The sequence below is a fragment of the Lepidochelys olivacea genome, assembly GCF_965140295.1.
Source record: "Lepidochelys olivacea isolate rLepOli2 genome assembly, chromosome: 10".
NCBI classification, from domain to species: Eukaryota; Metazoa; Chordata; order Testudines; family Cheloniidae; genus Lepidochelys; species Lepidochelys olivacea.
In genome coordinates, this window is record NC_140420.1 from 77,406,692 (window position 1) to 77,425,923 (window position 19,232).

The following is a 19,232-nucleotide window of genomic DNA, read 5'->3' on the forward strand; positions in this document are numbered from 1 at the left end:
GCAATTAGCTTAAAAGTGATAAGAGAACTATGCGTGTGTTTAAACATAACTCCATTTTTTTTCTTGTTGATTACCTTTATTAAACGAAATAAATCATTTGACTCTTCCTTAAAATAGAACTTTGGACCAGATTTTTAAATGTATCTAGGCGTTGCTGCACTCAGCATTGCAACACCTAACTGATTTAGGAGTCTAAATCTCATTTTCAAAAGGGATTTAGGCAATTTTGGTTCCTAAGTGAAGTAATGCCTAAATACTTTTAAAAATCTGGACCATAGTCTATAAAAGCAAGAAGTAGTTTGAGGCATGTCAAACTATTTCAAGATTTCTTGAAGAGTAACATTCTGCTGGTTTTATTTTTTTTGTTTTTGTTTTTTTTGATTGCAGTCTTTTGTACTCTAACTTTGTCCCTTTGTTTTGTATTTTAACTTTAGCTGATCCCACAGTTAAGGACTTAATTGGAGGCTTCACTGCTCTGCATTATGCTGCCATGCATGGCCGGGCAAGGATTGCACGCTTGATGTTGGAATCAGAATATAGAAGTGACATTATCAATGCAAAAAGCAATGATGGCTGGACTCCCCTCCATGTAGCAGCCCACTATGGCAGAGACTCATTTGTCAGACTCCTGCTGGAGTTCAAGGCTGAGGTTGATCCGCTCAGTGATAAAGGTACTACACCGCTTCAGTTAGCCATTATCCGAGAAAGGTCAAGCTGTGTGAAAATCCTTCTGGATCACAATGCCAACATCGACATTCAAAATGGTTTCCTGTTACGATACGCTGTGATCAAAAGCAATCACTCTTACTGCCGAATGTTTCTTCAGAGAGGGGCGGATACAAACTTGGGCCGCTTAGAAGATGGACAGACACCATTACACTTGTCTGCTCTTAGAGATGATGTGCTTTGTGCACAAATGTTATATAATTATGGAGCAGACACTAACACAAGGAACTATGAAGGACAGACCCCATTGGCTGTTTCAATAAGTATTTCTGGAAGTAGCCGACCCTGTCTGGATTTCTTACAAGAAGTAACAAGTATGTATGTAAGAAAAGTTAATCAAAGCAAGCACTGTCCTTTTTTGGGTTTAACCTCATAGAGACATTTAATCCTAGCATCTCACTGCTAGTTAAATGTGTTAGAAAGTTCCTGGGGGTGATCATGGGGGAAGCTCATTTACTGTCCTTCTCAGGAAAGGAGCTAACACTGAGGACACCATATTTAAATTAACTTGTTTAGAGAGAGAGAGAGTCTGGAAGTGTTCATCAAAAGATCTGTATGTGGCTGTAAAATCCAGCTTTATTGGAGCTGGCCTTAAGTGCAAGCATAACGTGGCTTCTTAGGATCCTTTGCTTGTTTCAAATCCTGCAAAAAACTGCAGCTTACTGTCTCATCTGTCATTAGGACCAGAGCAGGAGGAATTTTTCTGTTTTTGTTTTGTTTTTTTTCTTCTCTTCTTCCCCCTTCTCTTCTTCACCCCTGACAGCAACATGAGCCTAGTTGTTTTCTTCTGCCTGTATCTGTTCAATATCTGGGAACACTAGACTTACTGAAGTACCCTCCCATTCTAAAAAGCTTTTGATTTTTGACTACATTATGCAAGATGTTAGAAATGGAGTGACCTATTTAAAAAATTCCTGCATAAGGAGGATGCTGCCACTGAAAATGTTCAGGGTCAAGAACTGCATTGCTAATAAGGTAACAAGGTATAAAGAAGGATTATTATTGAGAGGGCCTGACTCCTTCTCATGTGCCCAGGATAGTCTTTCAGTATGTGACATGTCTTTGAATTACAAAGTAGTATAGGCAGTTGGTGTGTGGCTTTTCAAAGCGTCTCTTTCTTTCGCATGTTGCATTTTCAAACAATGAAAGTTCATCACCACATGCAGTATAGGCACTAGAGAGGAACTGAATTTTTAATTATTGAATCAGATGAAATTTAGCAACTGTAGATACATGTAAGCATTCGGAATCGGACTTCTAATTGTATGCATGACTTGTATTACTGTAGTCACTAAAGACCTCTAATTCATATATATCTGAAAGCTTAATATATACAGTATTTGGATAGGTGAAGGTTGGATAATAGGAAAAACAAGTGGTGGGGGAGGGGGGAGAGACTTTAATTTCATTGAATTTTTTTTATCCAGAATAGAATTCTACCCCCTTTGTTGCCTGTCTTTGGAAACATTTCTCATCATGTTAGTGGTACTGTTGGAGTTATTTATGGACAAAATAATATCCAATCTTCTAATTTTCCATAGTCTTAGTGGACTGTAACTGTAAGACTGAAGCATATTTTAATCCTTTGAAGTGTGTCCCTAATATCTGAAGCTTCATCAAAAAAACTGCAAACTTAAATAACTTATTTGTTATTTGTAGTTTGCCGATTCTGCAGTGGAATTGCTAGCTTCTAACAAGTTAGCATTAATGACTTCTTTACTTAGAAGTCAGAAGTAATTCCAAAGCTTTTAGATGCCCAGAAACTCTAAAAGTATCCTTATAGCTTTAAGAAGTAGCAGTTGTCTTTATTAATACATGCACACAAATAGTCAAGAAACCAAAGACTTAGAATACTGTTCCATTTGCAGTGGTCATTCATTTATTTGTGTGTACAAAAATAATGCTTATGTCTAGCTATAATTTTCAAAGTAATTGAGAACATTTCATTAAAATTAGTGTCTTTTCTTCACACGTTACTGTTATTGTTGTTCTGAAGGGCTAAGCATATATTTAAAAAAAAAAATAATAGTTCTAATATCAATGTGTCCTGCTAAACCACATGGGGTTGAAGCTTGTGGGATCTGTGGTGGGAATTACAGGAAGTGGAGCTTCTTAAATGGGGATGGATGTAAAGAATCTGGTAGAGTTCTGATTGTAGTCTGGAGAGGGTTTCATGTGGTTTCCACCCCACCCCCGCCATTGGCTTCAGCAGAACCTGAGAGATTATAAATGATCTTGATGTGTCTGCTTGGGTTGGGTGCAGGTCTTTTTTCTAGCGTCCATCTACCCCATCTCAGCAGCACTTCTTCAGTGGCTGCTTTAGGATATTTGCGAGAGTTGTGTCACTATATAAACTAGAATTATGAAGGTTTAAAATGGAAGAGAAAGTAGGATTGGTTGCAAGATCTCTGGTTACTCAGTCTCTGTTGTGTTAGGCAAGGGGAAACAAAGCAGGATTAAATCAGTTGCAAGGTGGACACTGAGTTTGAAATATCTCAGTCTCACTGGTCCTCTCCTGATTCTGCTCTTGTGGGAGGAGGGTAGTGTGACAATGGCCTACGCATCAGAGGTAGTTACTGCCATCTTTGAAAAAAGAAAAGGAGGACTTGTGGCACCTTAGAGACTCACCAATTTATTTGAGCATAAGCTTTTATGCATCCGATGCAGTGAGCTGTAGCTCACGAAAGCTGATGCTCAAATAAATTGGTGAGTCTCTAAGGTGCCACAAGTCCTCCTTTTCTTGTTGCGAATACAGACTAACACGGCTGCTACTCTGAAACCTGTCAGGTGTTGCTGTGTCACCACACATAGCCGGCCATACTCTTGAACTGTTTTTTGCTTTAGCTTTGGACCAGGACCACTTCTGCCTTTGTTTTGAGCTCAGGATACACATCGCTTGAGCCAAAGGGCCTTCTTTAAACATCTTTTGACTTCCTACTTCTGAGACAGATCAACATGTAGCCCACTGTTGTAGAATACTAATAATCTTATGTCACTTATTTTTGGCGTGGTGTCTCCTAAATGCCATCTCCCCATGTTTTGTTTTTATAAGTTTCCTTTGTATGCAGATGGCCTGGGGCAGATGAAGCATGTAGAGAGTCAGCTAGTAGTCTGGTGGCAGATGTCCCCAGCTAGGTCAAGTATGCAGTGTAGTTGTAGCCATGTCAGTCCCAGGATATTAGAGAGTCAAGGTGGGTGAGGTAATATCTTTCTTCAGACCAACTTCTGTTGGTGAGAGAGACAAGCTTTAAAGCCACACAGAGGTCTTCTTCAGGTGAGACAGATCGTTACATAAAGAATTTGTGAAATCTCACGCCATGGCACTGCATGAGAAAATTTCTTTGCCTCCACCACATCAGCTATTGTTAGGACACTGAAAAATTTATTTCTAGTAGTGGACAATTTGAATTTTTGCCGTCTCATTCAGTAGCAAAGTAGAGTGTTTTAGAGTCTTAGATTTGGAGCTTGCCAGGCATTTAGTTTTTGTTTGGATGTTTGTCCAGTTTTTTAATGTATAGCTTTGTTGATGTATTTTGTGTGTGTACCCAGTGCTTTGAATGAATGTCTTAGATCAGTCACAGTAGTCTCTATTTTAACTATGGGAGCCACCACTGGAAGGCAAAGTTTTATAAATTGTAAGTTAATTTGTAAAGGGCATCAAGCCAATATTTTTAAGATGTACTTTCAAAAGCAAGGAACTACATACACACTTTAGACAATTACCATCTGGTTTCCAGTCTAGGCATAAGTCACCATATTGAAAATTCTTATGCATCTTGAAGAAATATAGTATATTTCTGTCTTTGCTGGCGCTTGTGGGCTTGTTGCTTTGAACTTTTTTTCCTAAACTGGAGTCAGAACACTGGTACCACTAGTCTCACTACAGACAGCCTATAGCTCCCTATAATGGAGAACAGACAAGAGACCAAGTCTAAATACATCTCCAATCTTTGAATTAGATCTATAAGAAAGACCTGATTTATTTGTCTATGTTTCCCTGAGGAAATTTCTCCTGTGCTTTCCAGTGAGATGTGGGGGTCAGACATTTAACTTCCTTTTGTCTTGGGACTCCTTTACATATTGAGAGGCCAGATTAGTGTAAGCATGGAGTTGGAAGTTTTGCCTTGGTTTCCCAATCTGGAAAATAGATAATACCTGCCTAGTTAACAAGGATGGTTGGGAGGATTAATTAATGTTTATATATTGCTTGAAGATTAAAAGTGCTGCATGAGTTTTGTTTTCTTCATCTTTCCCCAATCTTCTGTGACTTTCACTGTCTCCCTCCCAAGACATTACCTGTCAGTCACCATTGTAGCTGAGGTCAACTAGTCAGGTCTTATTTTGGAGGCCATAAGCAACACACATTAATTGTCCTGGGAGACTAAATGACAGGTAATTTATGCCATGTCCTGGCAGAGGTTTAGGAATATGAAATCAGGACCAGCCTCTTCATAGTCTTCTGAAGAATGCAGTGGGGTTGAACTTTGAGACCATTTAAAAAACAAAATGAAAAGCTTTTCATGAATACAGTGTGAGCAGTAATTATTTACATATACGGTTACAATCTCAGACAGAAACACTTAAACTGGAGTTCAGGTTGAGAAAGTAGCTGTAAAGTAAAAACACACAGGAGAACATTGTAGTCTAAAAATCATTAGAAAAATTCCAAGTTCAGCTTAACTGAAATGCCACATATTTGAAAGTTTAAGATGGTCCCAAAAAAACCCACTTAAATCTGTCTCCCCATAACTCTCATTGAGCTTAATCCCCATCCAGATGACAAGTTTAGCCATTGAGGAAAATCATCTATGACTAGCCAAGTAGGTTGCATATACCTCTAGAAGGAGACAACTAACTGGTGTATCCTGTGCACAGTCTACATAGTGTGAGTGCTAACCATTGTCAAGTAACAGTTGCATATTAACTAGGGCTGTTAACTCTCTTGATTAACTCAAAAAAATTAATCGTGATTAATCACAGTTTTAATTGCATTGTTAAGCAATAGAATACCACGTGAAATTTATTAAATATTTTGGATGTTTTTCTGCAATTTCAAATATATTGATTTCAATTACAACACAGAATACAAAGTGTACAGTGCTCATTTTATATTATTATTTTTGATTGGCATTCTAAAAATGATAAACAAAAGAAATAATATTTTTCAGTTCACTTCGTACAAGTACTGTAGTGCAATCTCTTTATTGTGGAAGTGCAATTTACAAATGTAGATTTTTGTTTTGTTTTGTTACATAACCACTCAAAAACAAAACAGTGTAAAACTTCAGAGCCTACAAGTCCACTCAGTCCTACTTCTTGTTCAACCAATTGCAAACACAAACAAGTTTGTTTACATTCACGGGACATAATGCTGCCTACTTCTTATTTACAATGTCACCTGAAAGTGAGAACAAGCGTTCGCATGGCACTTTTGTAGCCGGCATTGCAAGGTATTTACGTGCCAGATATGCTAAACATTCGTATGCCCCTTCATGCTTCAGCCATCATTCCAGAGGACATGCTTGCATGCTGATGATGATCATTTAAAAACGTTAAATTTGTGACCAAACTCTTTGGGGGAGAATTGTATGTCTGTTTTACCCACATTCTGCCATATATTTCATGTTATAGTAGTCTTGGATGATGACCCAGCACGTTGTTTGTTTTAAGAACACTTCCACTGCAGATTTGACAAAACTCAAAGAATGTATCAATGTGAGATTTCTAAAGATAGCTACAGCACTTGACCCAAGGTTTAAGAATCTGTAGTGCATTCCAAAATCTGAGAGGGATGAGGTGTGGAGCATGCTTTCAGAAGTCATAAAAGAGCAACACTCCAATGCGGAAACTACAGAACCCGAATGACCAAAAAAAAAAAAAAAAAATCAACCTTTTGCTGGTTTCAGAGTAGCAGCCATGTTAGTCTGTATCCGCAAAAAGAAAAGGAGGACTTGTGGCACCTTAGAGATTAACAAATTTGAGCATAAGCTTTCATGAGCTACAGCTCACTTCATCGGATGCATGCAGTGGAAAATACAATGGGGAGATTTTATATACACAGAGAACATGAAACAATGGGTGTTACCATACACACTGTAACAAAAGTGATCAGGTAAGGTGAGCTATTACCAGTGGGAGACGGGGGGAATGACCTTTTTGTAGTGATAATCAAGGTGGGCCATTTCCAGCAGTTGACAAGAACTTGTGAGGAACAGTTGGGGGGGAATAAACATGGGGAAATAGTTTTACTTTTTGTAATGACACATCCACTCCCAGTCTCTATTCAAGCCTAAGTTAATTGTATCCAGTTTGCAAATTAATTCCAATTCAGCAGTCTCTCATTGGAGTCTGTTTTTGAATTTTTTTGTTGAAGAATTGCCACTTTTAGGTCTGTAATCAAGTGACCAAAGAGATTGAAGAGTTCTCCGACTGGTTTTTGAATGTTATAATTCTTGACGTCTGATTTGTGTCCATTTATTCTTTTACGTAGAGACTGTCCAGTTTGACCAATGTACATGGCAGGGGGGCATTGCTGGCACATGATGGCATATATCACATTGGTAGATGTGCAGGTGAATGAGCCTCTGATAGCGTGGCTGCTGTGATTAGGCCCTATGATGGTGTCCTCTGAATAGATATGTGGACACAGTTGGCAACAGGCTTTGTTGCAAGGATAGGTTCCTGGGTTTTTAGTGGTTTTGTTGTGTGGTTGCTGGTGAGTATTTGCTTCAGGTTGGGGGACTGTCTGTAAGCAAGGACTGGCCTGTCTCCCAAGATCTGTGAGAGTGATGGGTCATCCTTCAGGATAGGTTGTAGATCCTTGATGATGCGTTGGAGAGGTTTTAGTTGGTGGCTGAAGGTGATGGCTAGTGGCGTTCTGTTATTTTCTTTGTTGGGCCTGTCCTGTAGTAGGTAACTTCTGGGTACTCTTTTGGCTCTGTCAGTCTGTTTCTTCACTTCAGCAGGTGGGTATTGTAGTTGTAAGGCATCTGACTCAGATGATGAAAATGAACATGCATCGGTTTGCATTGCTTTGGATGGTTATAAAGCAAAACCTGTCATCTGCATTGACGTATATCCTCTGGAATGGTGGTTGAAGCATGAAGGGACATGCGAATCTTTAGGGCACTTGGCATGTAAATATCTTGTGATGCTGGCTACAACAGTGCAATGGAAATGCCTGTTCTCACTTTCAGGTGACGTAAACAAGAAGCAGGCAGCATTATCTCCTGCAAATGTAAACAAAGTTGTTTGTCTGAGGGATTGGTTGAACAAGAAGTAGGACTGAATGGACTTGTAGGCGCCAAAGTTTTACGTTGTTTTATTTTTGAATGCAGGTGTTGGGTGTGGTTTTTTTTATATAATTCTAAATTTGTAAATTCAACTTTCACGATAAAGAGATTGCACTACAATATTTGCAATGGGGGAATTGAAAAGTACTATTTCTTTTGGGGGTTTTTTTCAGTGCAAATCTTTGTAATCAAAAATAAATATAAAGTGAGTTGTGCACTCTGTATTCTGCATTGTAATTTAAATCAATATATTTGAAAATGTAGAAAACATCCAAAATATTTAAATAAATGGTATTCTATTGTTTAATTGTGCGATTAATCACAATTAATTTTTTTAATCGCTTGACAGCACTAATGTTGCCTCAGATCAATGGTTAGGTAAAATACTAATTCGGTTGTATTAAGATCAGTTATTTTATATTTTCAAAAGGACAAGGCATCAGCTTTAACAAAGGATTTCGAATTGTATGCTTTAGAAAATGTTTACAGCATTGTAGGTGTGCATGAAATTTTCAAGATCAATAGAGACCCCTACAAGGACACTATAGAAACTCCCTGCTGAGAGACCGTTTAAGTAAAACTAAATTTTGTGCTGTAATTTAGGCAAAAAAATTTAAACTTTGACTGTTTTGTGATTGCATAGTTAAACTCCTCTGAATACAGGAATTTCACAGTGTAAAATTCTGTTGCAACCTTAATTACCCAGGTACAACACTTAAAACAAATGCAGTAATTCCTTGAAATCACCTGCTAGGAATTAATTGGAAGAAGTCTTGTTAAGCTCAATGTTAGTCTTAATTTATGTGTGTGTGGTAACATTCATGAAACTTACTGAAATTGTGAAAATCTATTGCCTCACTATGTGCTAGTGGTAATCTCACACTGATAAATGGCCTCTGTTTTGAGAGCATGGGTTTTGCTTTGTGTTAGGGCTGTATGAATCAGTTATTTTATCATTGGCCCTGTTAAATAAATAAAATCTTACACAAGTTCCACAATACTTTCCTCTTCCCACTAGTAACAACTGTTCAAAGACAAGTATGTTCTTCAAACAATTTTTGGTTCTTTTATGTAGCATACTGAAGATAGATCAAATCACCTTTTCAAAGAATTGACACAACCCACCTTCTTTCAGTTGAGAAAAACAAAGGGAGTAAATTTTCAAAGCTCTCTGCAGCATTTTAGCAGTGTGACTGTCATTACAGTCAGAGTTGGCTGACTAAAACTGGCCCAACACTTTGAAAATATACCCCACAAATCAGCTTTTAGCCTGTAACTGGGTTTTTTGTTCGTTTAATTCTTTTGAATCTTTGCTATCTCAGCATAGCAGTTTGAAGATCCCTTTGTGCAAACAAAAACCTTGATATACCTATTTCTGTGTTTTTAAGTAAAGGTAACTTAGTCCAGGAACAGAATATAGCATACAGTAAAATGTCATGTATTCAAACTGTAAGATGGTCCAATAGCACTGTTTTGTAAAGTACTTATTAATTCAGGAATTTCTTTCAGAACACTTTTCTTTGATATATCATTTCCTAAAAAAGAAATATGAAAGGGAAGATATGTAAGCGGTAGGATACTGGAGCTATTTTTGGTGAAAACACCAGCACTACATATGATTTAACAAAGACAACATATCAGTCAAATTACTGATTATATTACAAACAAGAAGTAAATTCTGATGTATGTTCAGAGTACTAAAATCCCAATGTTAATCTTAAAAATCTTACTATACACCTCTGTACTTCATTTCACAGAGTTGACTGATTATTTTTGCTTCCATATGCAAATTTTCAAGCCAGAGATACCCTTCTTCGGTACATATTTGCTATGCCAGAAATATTTAACTTTGATGGACATATGCATGACTAATCTAAAACCCCCAACTTACTTGGAATTTTGGTTTTTAGTGCAGTTTGAAAATATGCTTATTGTAGATGTCTCATAGCAGAGGTATGGTCATCACTGATTTTAAATTAAACTGGCGCTTTTAAACTAGCTTGTGTTGCATAAAGTTAAATAGGGGTAAAATGCTAGCCTTGTCCTATGGAACTAGTTACTGGGGGGGAGAGGAATCTGTTCAGTTTCACAGTGCACTATTGTACTGATAGCCACAAACTATGCAACTGTTCCTTTCGAGGGGCAGGGGAAATAGTCTGAGTATATGTTTGTCATGTTTGATATTCATACTGGTCATATGGATTTGATTTGTTTTAGACCAGCGAAATCTTCATAGTGGCATTTACAATGGTACAAAACCAAATCCTGTTATGTCACTTGACTTCCCTAGCCATTTTACTATTACTGCTTAGATTTGGAATTCTAGATACTGCATTTCTTAAACTGTGAGAGCAGGATCAAGCCTCTGAAATAAAGTGCAAGATTCCTATTCACTTCAGTAGGAGCAGGACTCCTATTCACTTCAGTGGGAGCTGCTTGTTAGGTGACTAGATCCTTTTTACACAGTCCTGCTCCCTCTTCTGCAACATGTCAATATGTTTCATAGGGCATGCCTTACACTAGCAGCGTGCGCCACAGTGCTGCACCATAACTCCCTTGTGTGGATGCTGTGGGCACGAACTAAAAAGATTCCTGCCCCATAGTCTGACCTGCATGGCAAAGCACACCAGCCCTTAGAGAATGGGCTCCTGCAATGTGTATATTAGCACAGTAGGTTTGTTTTCTAAGCAACAGGGATAGGCTCAATTCCTTAAGCTATTCTTGAATTAAAAGATAATATGCTCTTAGCATATGAGAGAGTCAATGGACAACTCATGGGCCTTTAAAAAAAGATGTTGGGTATTTTTTTAACTATGATGTCTGTTTGTTCTCTCACAGTTGTAAAAATTTAATAATAGATTGCTCCTTTGTGCTAAACAAATCGGATGGGAAACAAAAATGGATAATCCACTATCAGTTGGCCCCATTTTATTTTAGCAACCCACTCCCAGACAAACATAAAAATGTATTCTGTGTACCAAAATGTCAGTCACTGTTATGGCCTCCCTGCACCTTTTCCCCCTTTCTGGTCTCTTTGAGTTCATCCACCTAAAGTGTTTGGCCCTTTCCTGTCTCGGGGTGAAATCTCATGATTCTTCCACTCTTAGAACCTGGACCTGGGTACTCTCTCCCATGTACACCAACCAGTTACCATTCTGCAGGTTTCAGGAACTTGTGACCAGTGATAGTGACCCTTAACCATCTTGAAACAAAATATTGTTATTTAATAGTTGGAACAAAGCATTAGTGAAAAAGGATTTTATAGCAACAAACCGCCTATGTACACATCTAATTTTTCACTTAGCTTTTAGTTAAGTTAGATAAGAGGAAAGCTTATGTTACAGGAACAGAACCAACGGCATTCACCTAGCCAGTCTAGATCATTGTATGTCTTTGGGTCTCTCTCTGTTTCCTTTTTTTCAAGCTGGTTTTGGCATTCCAGAAAGAGAGTGGACTAAAACTATTAAGGCTACTAACTCTAGCATTGTCTTAATAAACCTTGAGTCTAAGCTGTCAGGTGACTATTAGAAAGGGCCTCCTCTCTTTTTCCTACGACCTTGTCTACATGGGGAAATTGACTAGCAATAGCTCTTCCGGAATTGTTCCCCTATGGACATTCCATTCCAGAATAAAAGTGATATTTTTTATTTTGGAATAACGTCCACATGGGGAGCTATTGAAGAATGAACTATCCCATCATTTCCACATGTAGACACGGTGGACAGGCTAAGTAGGTAGAGTTGTGCTAACCAGGGAGACACTTCAGGTGAAATTTCCCCCCATTTATGATAGACCACCCCCATATAATGAGAGATCCAGGTAGAGAAATAATAGTTATTAAACAACCCCCTCATTGTCAAGTTGTTGTTAAAATATTCTGTATTGTATCTCCTTTTGCATCTTTGCTGATTATAAAGGTATGTGTTTATGTTCTGATCTCAGTGTCTTGGATCACTGGGAACAAACTGTCATAAATACTGGATTGTGGTACTGATGATTAAATCAGAATTTAGGCAGAGACTGGTTAGATAGGACACAAATTCTGCTTATACACTCCTTCAGAAACAATGGGGAGGGAGATTTAAAATTTGCACTGTGCCAATATAGTGCAGACCGTGCTTTCTTGCCAGCTGTTTGATTTGTGACTACATTGACTAAGGCACTAGGTGGACAGAGATTGTGCATTCCAAGGACAGTGCACATATTCTGGAAGGAAGACAGCCAGGTCCTGTTAGCTGAGTAAGAACATCACTGACTATGAGAGAGGACTATGTTGTTATTAGCTTTGCAAATATCCTTTTTCTAGAGCCATCAGTGTTTCCATTTCTACAGCCCTTACATACATATTTTGAGGAGAAGAAAGTTGGCTGGTTTATCATGGGCAGGAATGTTTTGAAAATAGACTACTGCAGCATTTTAAAGATGAAATTTGGGAACCTCTGCTCTGTATTTTTAAAGACCTTTAAAGTTCACTGTTAACCCTGTCCCTTCCAACTCTGACAACTAGTGCGTAGAGATGCTAGAGAAATATTTAAGTTTTTTTTTTTCCTTTAAAACTTGTGCCTCTCAGTTTATATTATGTAAAAAAATGCCTGGTGTCAAAGTACTATAGAATGTATTGAACTATACCACTCACTCCCAACTTCAGGAGCCAACCCTCTAAGTCCCTAGTGGTTATTTTGGAAGTAGCTCACTCATGCTTGAGATGTAACAATATCCTCAACTAAAATTGTAGATTTTTTTTTTTTTAAAGGCTAGGGGAGTTAATGGAAATTGAGGATAAAATGGGAGGAATTTGTTGTATTCAAGATACAAGCAGTTGTCTTAGTACAAGAAGAGACCACTCTCAAGATCAACAATGTTTTTCTAAATAAATAATTTTAATCAACATAAGAAACCTCCGGAACTTGTTTTGCAAGCAGTTAAGGCATCTAACTTAAAGAAAAATTTTACACATTTTATAAGAACAAAAATCTGTCCCACTAAGTGGGATAAATCGTTGAGCCATCAGTACTCCATAGTTTAGACCATAAAATAATCAGTGATGTGATAGGAAGAAATTTGTCTAGGATGAGTGGAGTATTGCACAAATAAACAGATTACGGGGAATTTCTACTTTCCTCTGAAGCATCAGCTGACATTGATGGATTGCTTTTGGAGAGAAGAGACCAGATGAAATGTCAGCTATAAAAACAGATTAGTAGTTCTGCCCACTTCTAATTTTTTTGGTCTTTATTATAAGGCATAATATAGCCATCTATGAAAAACAGCTGATTTACTCATGTGAATGTTTTACCAAACCTTGAGCCCTACAAGAGCAATGAGCATTCACGGGCTTGATCAGAACTGTAATAACACAAATATAACAATAAAAGAACAACTCCAAAATAAAATTTGCAACAAAATAGATGGCTGTTCGGGAATGGGCAAGGAATTTCTTTAAGGGGTATTTACTGTCTATAGAACTAGTTTGTATCTTGTTGCGGTCCATGAATCAGGTTGCTGGTTTGAAAGTCCTTCTACTCTTTGTTTGCTCTTTTCTGTTCTGCTTTTTAAAAATCTTATTACCCTAAATATCCTTCCAAAGTCATGATGCAGCAAATTCTCTCTGCTTGTTCTCTCCTAATCATTTCTAGTCAGAACTTTATTCATCATTTAATCTGTCTTGCTTTGCCAAGTTACTAATAACATTTTACATTTGCCAAACTAAGGTTCACTGATGTTGGTCTATAATCCTTAAATTTTTTTCTTTTTCATTCAGATGCAACCAAGAATGAGTAAGTGCTCTAGACACCGTTTCTAATAAATCACAAATGCATTAATAACCCTGGAATTCGTAAGGCATGACCTAAGACACTAACAGCCACTAGATATAGCAACTGGTGCTTAACATTGGAAATGTCCTTTGTTAACGCATTCTCAGGAAATATTCTTAGGCTTATCCGGGGGAAATGTCAAACTTTTGATAATCGGGTCTCTAGTAACTCCCTAAATTTAACTGCTGGCCAATTTATTCTGGCTATTTTACATTGTCTGTTCTGTTTTACTCTCAGACAGATCACAGGATGTTACTTTAGATAGCATGTGATTCTGAAACCAGAAATCATTGGCTCATAGCTGTATTCTTGTGTGTACTAATACACACACGGAATATTGTAGTGTTCGCTAGTAGCAAACACTGTTTTTTCTAGTTAAAGTTTTTAAGAGATACATTTATCAGAAGCTTTTCTTTTGGAGTATGAAACTTCCCATGCTTGGTCTCGGATCAAAAGCAATTTTTTCCCCACACCCTGAAGCTTAAGTATGTGAGCTGTATAATTTTACTCATATATATTCTATTATAATAGAATTTTTCTGTTTGATGTAGCTAAGTCATCAGTGATCTATAATGAGAACCACAACATCATGACTGAAATATTATATTTTTTAAAAATTAGCATTTAACTACCGGGATGGGGAGTGTCGTAGAAATATTATTGCTGGCATGAAAGAAAGTTGCAAAGTCTTTTATTTCAAATCTAGTAACTTTCAAAATGAGCTTAAATTAGTTTCCAGTACTGCACCTACCAGACTTCACTTCCTCTGCTGATTTTTGTTCTTAAAAAGACAAAATTCAATTGTAAATGTGCCTCTCCATCCTGTTGTGTGAAAAATGCACCCAGACAAAAATGCACCCAGACAAAAATGCACCCAGACTCTCTGCATAGGAAGTGCTGAAGTATGCACAGAGTAAACCAGAAATAACATATCCCGTTATACGGAGGTTGGGCCTTCTAATAATAGAAGGTAAACAATGTAGACAGAAGTTGACTATCACTTTTAACAAGAGGACTGTAGAATGCAAGTGAACTTATGTCAATTGCGTACCCCTGTCTATGCTACACAATTTTTTCAACAAAAGTCAAGTTTCGTCGACAAAACAGTAGAGGTGTACACACGACAATGCTCCTTCTGCCGACAAAACTTTCCTGCTTTGCCGACAAAATAAAACCACCTTGATGAGAGGCATATTTTTTTGAGGCAAAGTTATACCGACAAAGCATCAGTGTAGACACCATGCTTGGTTATGTCACTGTAAATGGCCTCCAGGAGGTGTCCCACAGTGCCCATCCTGACCGTTCTGGTCAGCAGTTTGAACTTTGCTACCTTGCACCCAAGTACACAAGTTTCCACCCGCTCTCTTTAAAGGCCCGGGAATGTTTGAAATTCCATCTCCTGTTTTCTCGGCCTGGAGAACTCACATCGCATCTTCCCAGCTGACTGTGGCGGCTCCTCGCAGCAACTCTCCCCCCCCCCAAGCTTGGAGCACACCCAAGTTGTTGGATCTGCTGTCACTGTGGGGAGAGGAGGCTGTGCAGTCCCAGCTCTGCTCCAATCGTAGGAACTTCGATACCTACAGGCAGATTTCTCATGGCTTGTTGGATAAGGGCTAGAAATGGGACATGCAGCAGTGCCATGCGAAGATAAAGGAGTTGAGGCAGGCATACCAGAAGGCAAGGGAGGTAAATGGTCGGTCTGTCTGGTGCTGTGCTGAAGACCTGCTGCTTCTATAAGGAGCTGGACGTCATCTGTGGCGGTGACCTCCACCTCCCAGAGCCCTGTGGATACTTTGGCAGGGCTGGAGGCAGCGAATAGTGGACCTAACCCCAAGGACGAAGTCATGGACAAGGAGGCCAAGTTGGAGGACAACATGGCACACACGACAGGGTTGTCCAGTGGTGTGGCGAGTCGGGACCTCTTTTCCACTCTGGACCTCTAGCCAGTCCCAGAAGTCCGTCTCTGGCGCGCATGATGCAGGAGAGAAGAGCCCTGGTAAGTGATCTTTTTGAGTTGATGCTGCTTGGTCATATGCTGTCCTTTGCTCTGTATGTTCTAGAAGTGGGTGAAGGGATTGATGTGTACAAGACTAGCTGTGTTTGAGTGTGCTCCACATTCCCTTGTGCAGCAAAGCAGTGCAGCAGAACAGTGTGTAAATGCCACCGAGATTTCACAGGAATCCTCCAGAGAGATCTCTAGGAAACTTTCCTGGAGGTACTCGCTAATCCTATGCCAAAGGTTCCTTGGCAGAGCTGCTTTGTTCTTTCACGCATTGTAGGAAACTTTTCCCATGTCACTTGGCAATCAGTTATGCTGGGACCAAAGCATCACGTAGGCAAGCAGCACAGGGACTGGGTCTGAAACCGCACACATGCAGGAGATGCACCCTTGCATTTCTGCTCACCCTCAGGAGTGAGATGTTGGCTTCACTGGCCCATGCCTGTGGGAAAAGGTGGCAGAATTTACAATATTGTCCCTAGTCATCTACATTGATCCCCTTAAAAAAACACCTAGACCCTTTGCCCTATCTTGAATGCCAAACGTCACCCAGCCCAAAGTCACCATGTTTAGGGTGTTCACTGAGATGTGTGCTTTCTAAAGGATAGTGTGAAAGTGATTCGTATGTCAAAAGTGGTATTTTTACTATAATGATTCAGTACTGTGTGTGTGAACTAACAATCATGATTCTGTGTATTGTTTCTTGTGCTTCTGCAGATGTGGCCTTCAGAGGAACCCCCTATGCACCTGCAGAGTGCCTCTGCCAGATAAGGAAGCGACCAAGGCAGAGCAAGGAGAACATGTTCCAGGAGGTACTCCAGTCCTCAGAGTCCAAATAAAGAGAATGCAAGTTGTGGAGAGAGACCCTGAAGGGAAAAAATTAAAAAAGAAAGGCAGGACAGAAAGGAGAGTGAGGAGCACGTTGTAAATAGCCAAGAGTGGATGATAAAAGTGATGGAGGAGCAAACAGAGATGTTGAAATCCCTAATCATGCTCTAGGAAGAACGCATGCATGCTCACCCCCCTCTGCAGCTGATACAGAACTGCTTTCAATACCCTTCCCAAACTCTTCCCACACGTTCCTTGTAATTTCCCAGAACATTTTGGTACCTTGTTCACTCCACCCTGTCAGATGGCTTCCAAAATGGTAGCTGGACTTACACATGGCTAGGAGAGCCTACACTGCCTTGCACTCTTATCTCCCCTCCCACCAAGCTTTTTGTATGCGTGTTGCTAATTGGTATTTAATAAAAATGAACTCTCTGAAAGATAGCCACCTTTATTTGTCTCCTTCATATGGTGGTTGCTGCTGGTAGTAATACATAACGTCCGTTTGATTATTTGCCAACTACAAATCCCAGTCAGGAAACATCACAATTTTCATGCAAGGCGGCAAGTTAAGAAGGCATGTCAGAGTGCTGTATTATGGGACTCATGATCAAAATGTTGACTTAAAGCCTCCATCTTTCAAATAGCCCCCTATTGTGCCCCTCTAATAGCCCTAGTATCTGGCTGCTCAAATTCAGCAACCAGGCGGTCTGCCTCGGCTCTCCACCCCGGGAGAAACTTTTCACCCTTAGCCTGACAAATATTATGGGGCGTGCAAAATGTTTTCCTCATTTAGGTCTAACCTTCCATAAAGGCATTGCCAGTGCGCTTTTAATCTGCCAAAGGCACATTCCATGGTCATTCTGCACCTGCTCAGCCTGTTGTTGGAGCGCTCCTTGCTGCTGTCCAGGTTTTCTGTGTAAGGCTTTGTGAGCCATGGCTGTAATGGGTACACTGAATCTCCCAGGATCACGATGGGCATTTCAATATCCCCCACTGGAATCTTCTGGTCTGGAAAGAAAGTCCCTACTTGGAGCTTTCCGTACAGGCCAGTGTTCCTGAAGATGTGTGCGTCATGCGCTTTCCCCGGCCACCCTGGGTTAATGTCAGTGAAACTCCCACAGTGATTTACAAGCACTTACAGTACCCTAGAGAAGTACCCCTTTCTATTGATGTACTCTGTCACAAGATGGTCTGGGGCCAAAATTGGATTATGCATGCCATCTATTGCCTCTCTGCAGCTAGGAAATCCACCATTGCCGCAAAGCCATCCACTATTCATGCACATTGCCAAGACTCTCAGTCCTTCGTATCAGGATGTAATTAATGGCCCCGCACACTTGTGTTAACGCAGTTCCAAGGGTCAACTTCCTGACTCTAAACTGATTCATGACTGATGAATAGCAGTCTGGAGTTGCCAGCTTCCACACTGCGATTGCCATGCGCTTCTCCACTGAGTGGGCATCTTTCATTTTGGTGTCCTTATGCCACAGTGCTGGGGCAAACTCTGCACACAGTTCCAGGAAGGTGGCTTTCTGCATCCGAAAGTTCTGCAGCCACTGCTAGTCATTCCAGACCTGCCTAATGACATGATCCCACCACTCAGTGCTTGTTTCCCGAGCTCAAAAGCAACGGTCCACCATCTTCAGCTGCTCTGTGAATGCCAAAAGTAATCTGCTGTTTCTTTCCTTGGCACACAGCAGGTCAGGCAACTCTGATTTCTGTTCAGATTGGGAGCTCATGAGGTACTGCATGACCATCCACGATGTGTTCATAACAGTGACTGCGGCAGTAGAGAGCAGTGTGGGAGTCTATCCTTTCAGACAGAGATGTTGGGAGATAAACAGGGGCTGTTGAAAAATGCTGCGAAATGCAGTCTGAAGCCCATGGAATGCTGGGACGGAAAGAACTGCATCATAGGACGTTGAGCATGCACCCATGATGCACTGCAATCCACTCTGTCTTCCCACAACTCCTAGCTGCAGAAGGTGGCGAGTAGCACAGTGGGATAGCTACCCGCAGTACACTGCTCTCCCCGTCGATGCTAGAGCACCAATTGTGGACATGTTCTGATGACAGAAGGAGTGTAGTGTGAACATGCACAAGCGATGTAATTACACCAGTTTTTGATTGTCAGCTTAATTTACATAGACAAAACTCTGTAGTGTAGTCAAGGCCTTAGACTCTCCTTTGGAATAGAGTAACTCCAAACTTGAGATGAATATGCCTTCAATAAAGTGACTCACTCAAGTCTAGAGGATGAGAAGATCCTATCACCTCTATATTGTAGCCTTGTTGCCTAATGTACATAGCTGCGCTGGTAGCATTAGACCATTTACCTTATAACCTGCGATTGCAGAGGTCTCAATAACCATTTTATTGAAAGTATTGCCTGTTTTGAGACAAGATCCTTATTTACATGTTTGCTATCTAAGAAATCTTGAAGAAACTGGAAAATATTTCATTTAAATTGTTCAGCTTGATTTCTGCTGAGTAAAGTGTTTACATGTTTATTTTAATGATTTTGGGGAAAACAATACAAATTGTCTACTTAGTGCAATTTGTGCCTCT

At 39.7% G+C, this 19,232-nt stretch overlaps 1 protein-coding gene and 1 long non-coding RNA gene across 5 annotated transcripts in view; both read left to right on the forward strand.

Moving 5' to 3' along the window:
• ASB7 (ankyrin repeat and SOCS box containing 7) overlaps positions 1-19,232 on the forward strand; it is a 43,629-nt gene that overhangs the window by 21,016 nt on the left and 3,381 nt on the right. For all 4 annotated transcript variants that reach the window (XM_084641351.1, XM_084641349.1, XM_084641350.1 and 1 more), the window contains one exon: positions 435-1,040. In XM_084641351.1, the coding sequence (XP_084497477.1) occupies positions 435-1,040 (606 nt within the window). The remainder of the gene's footprint in view (positions 1-434; positions 1,041-19,232) is intronic.
• Positions 14,585-17,101, forward strand: LOC311527853. The gene is made up of 2 exons (XR_014713466.1): positions 14,585-15,830; positions 16,551-17,101. It is a non-coding gene; the product is annotated as an uncharacterized lncRNA (long non-coding RNA).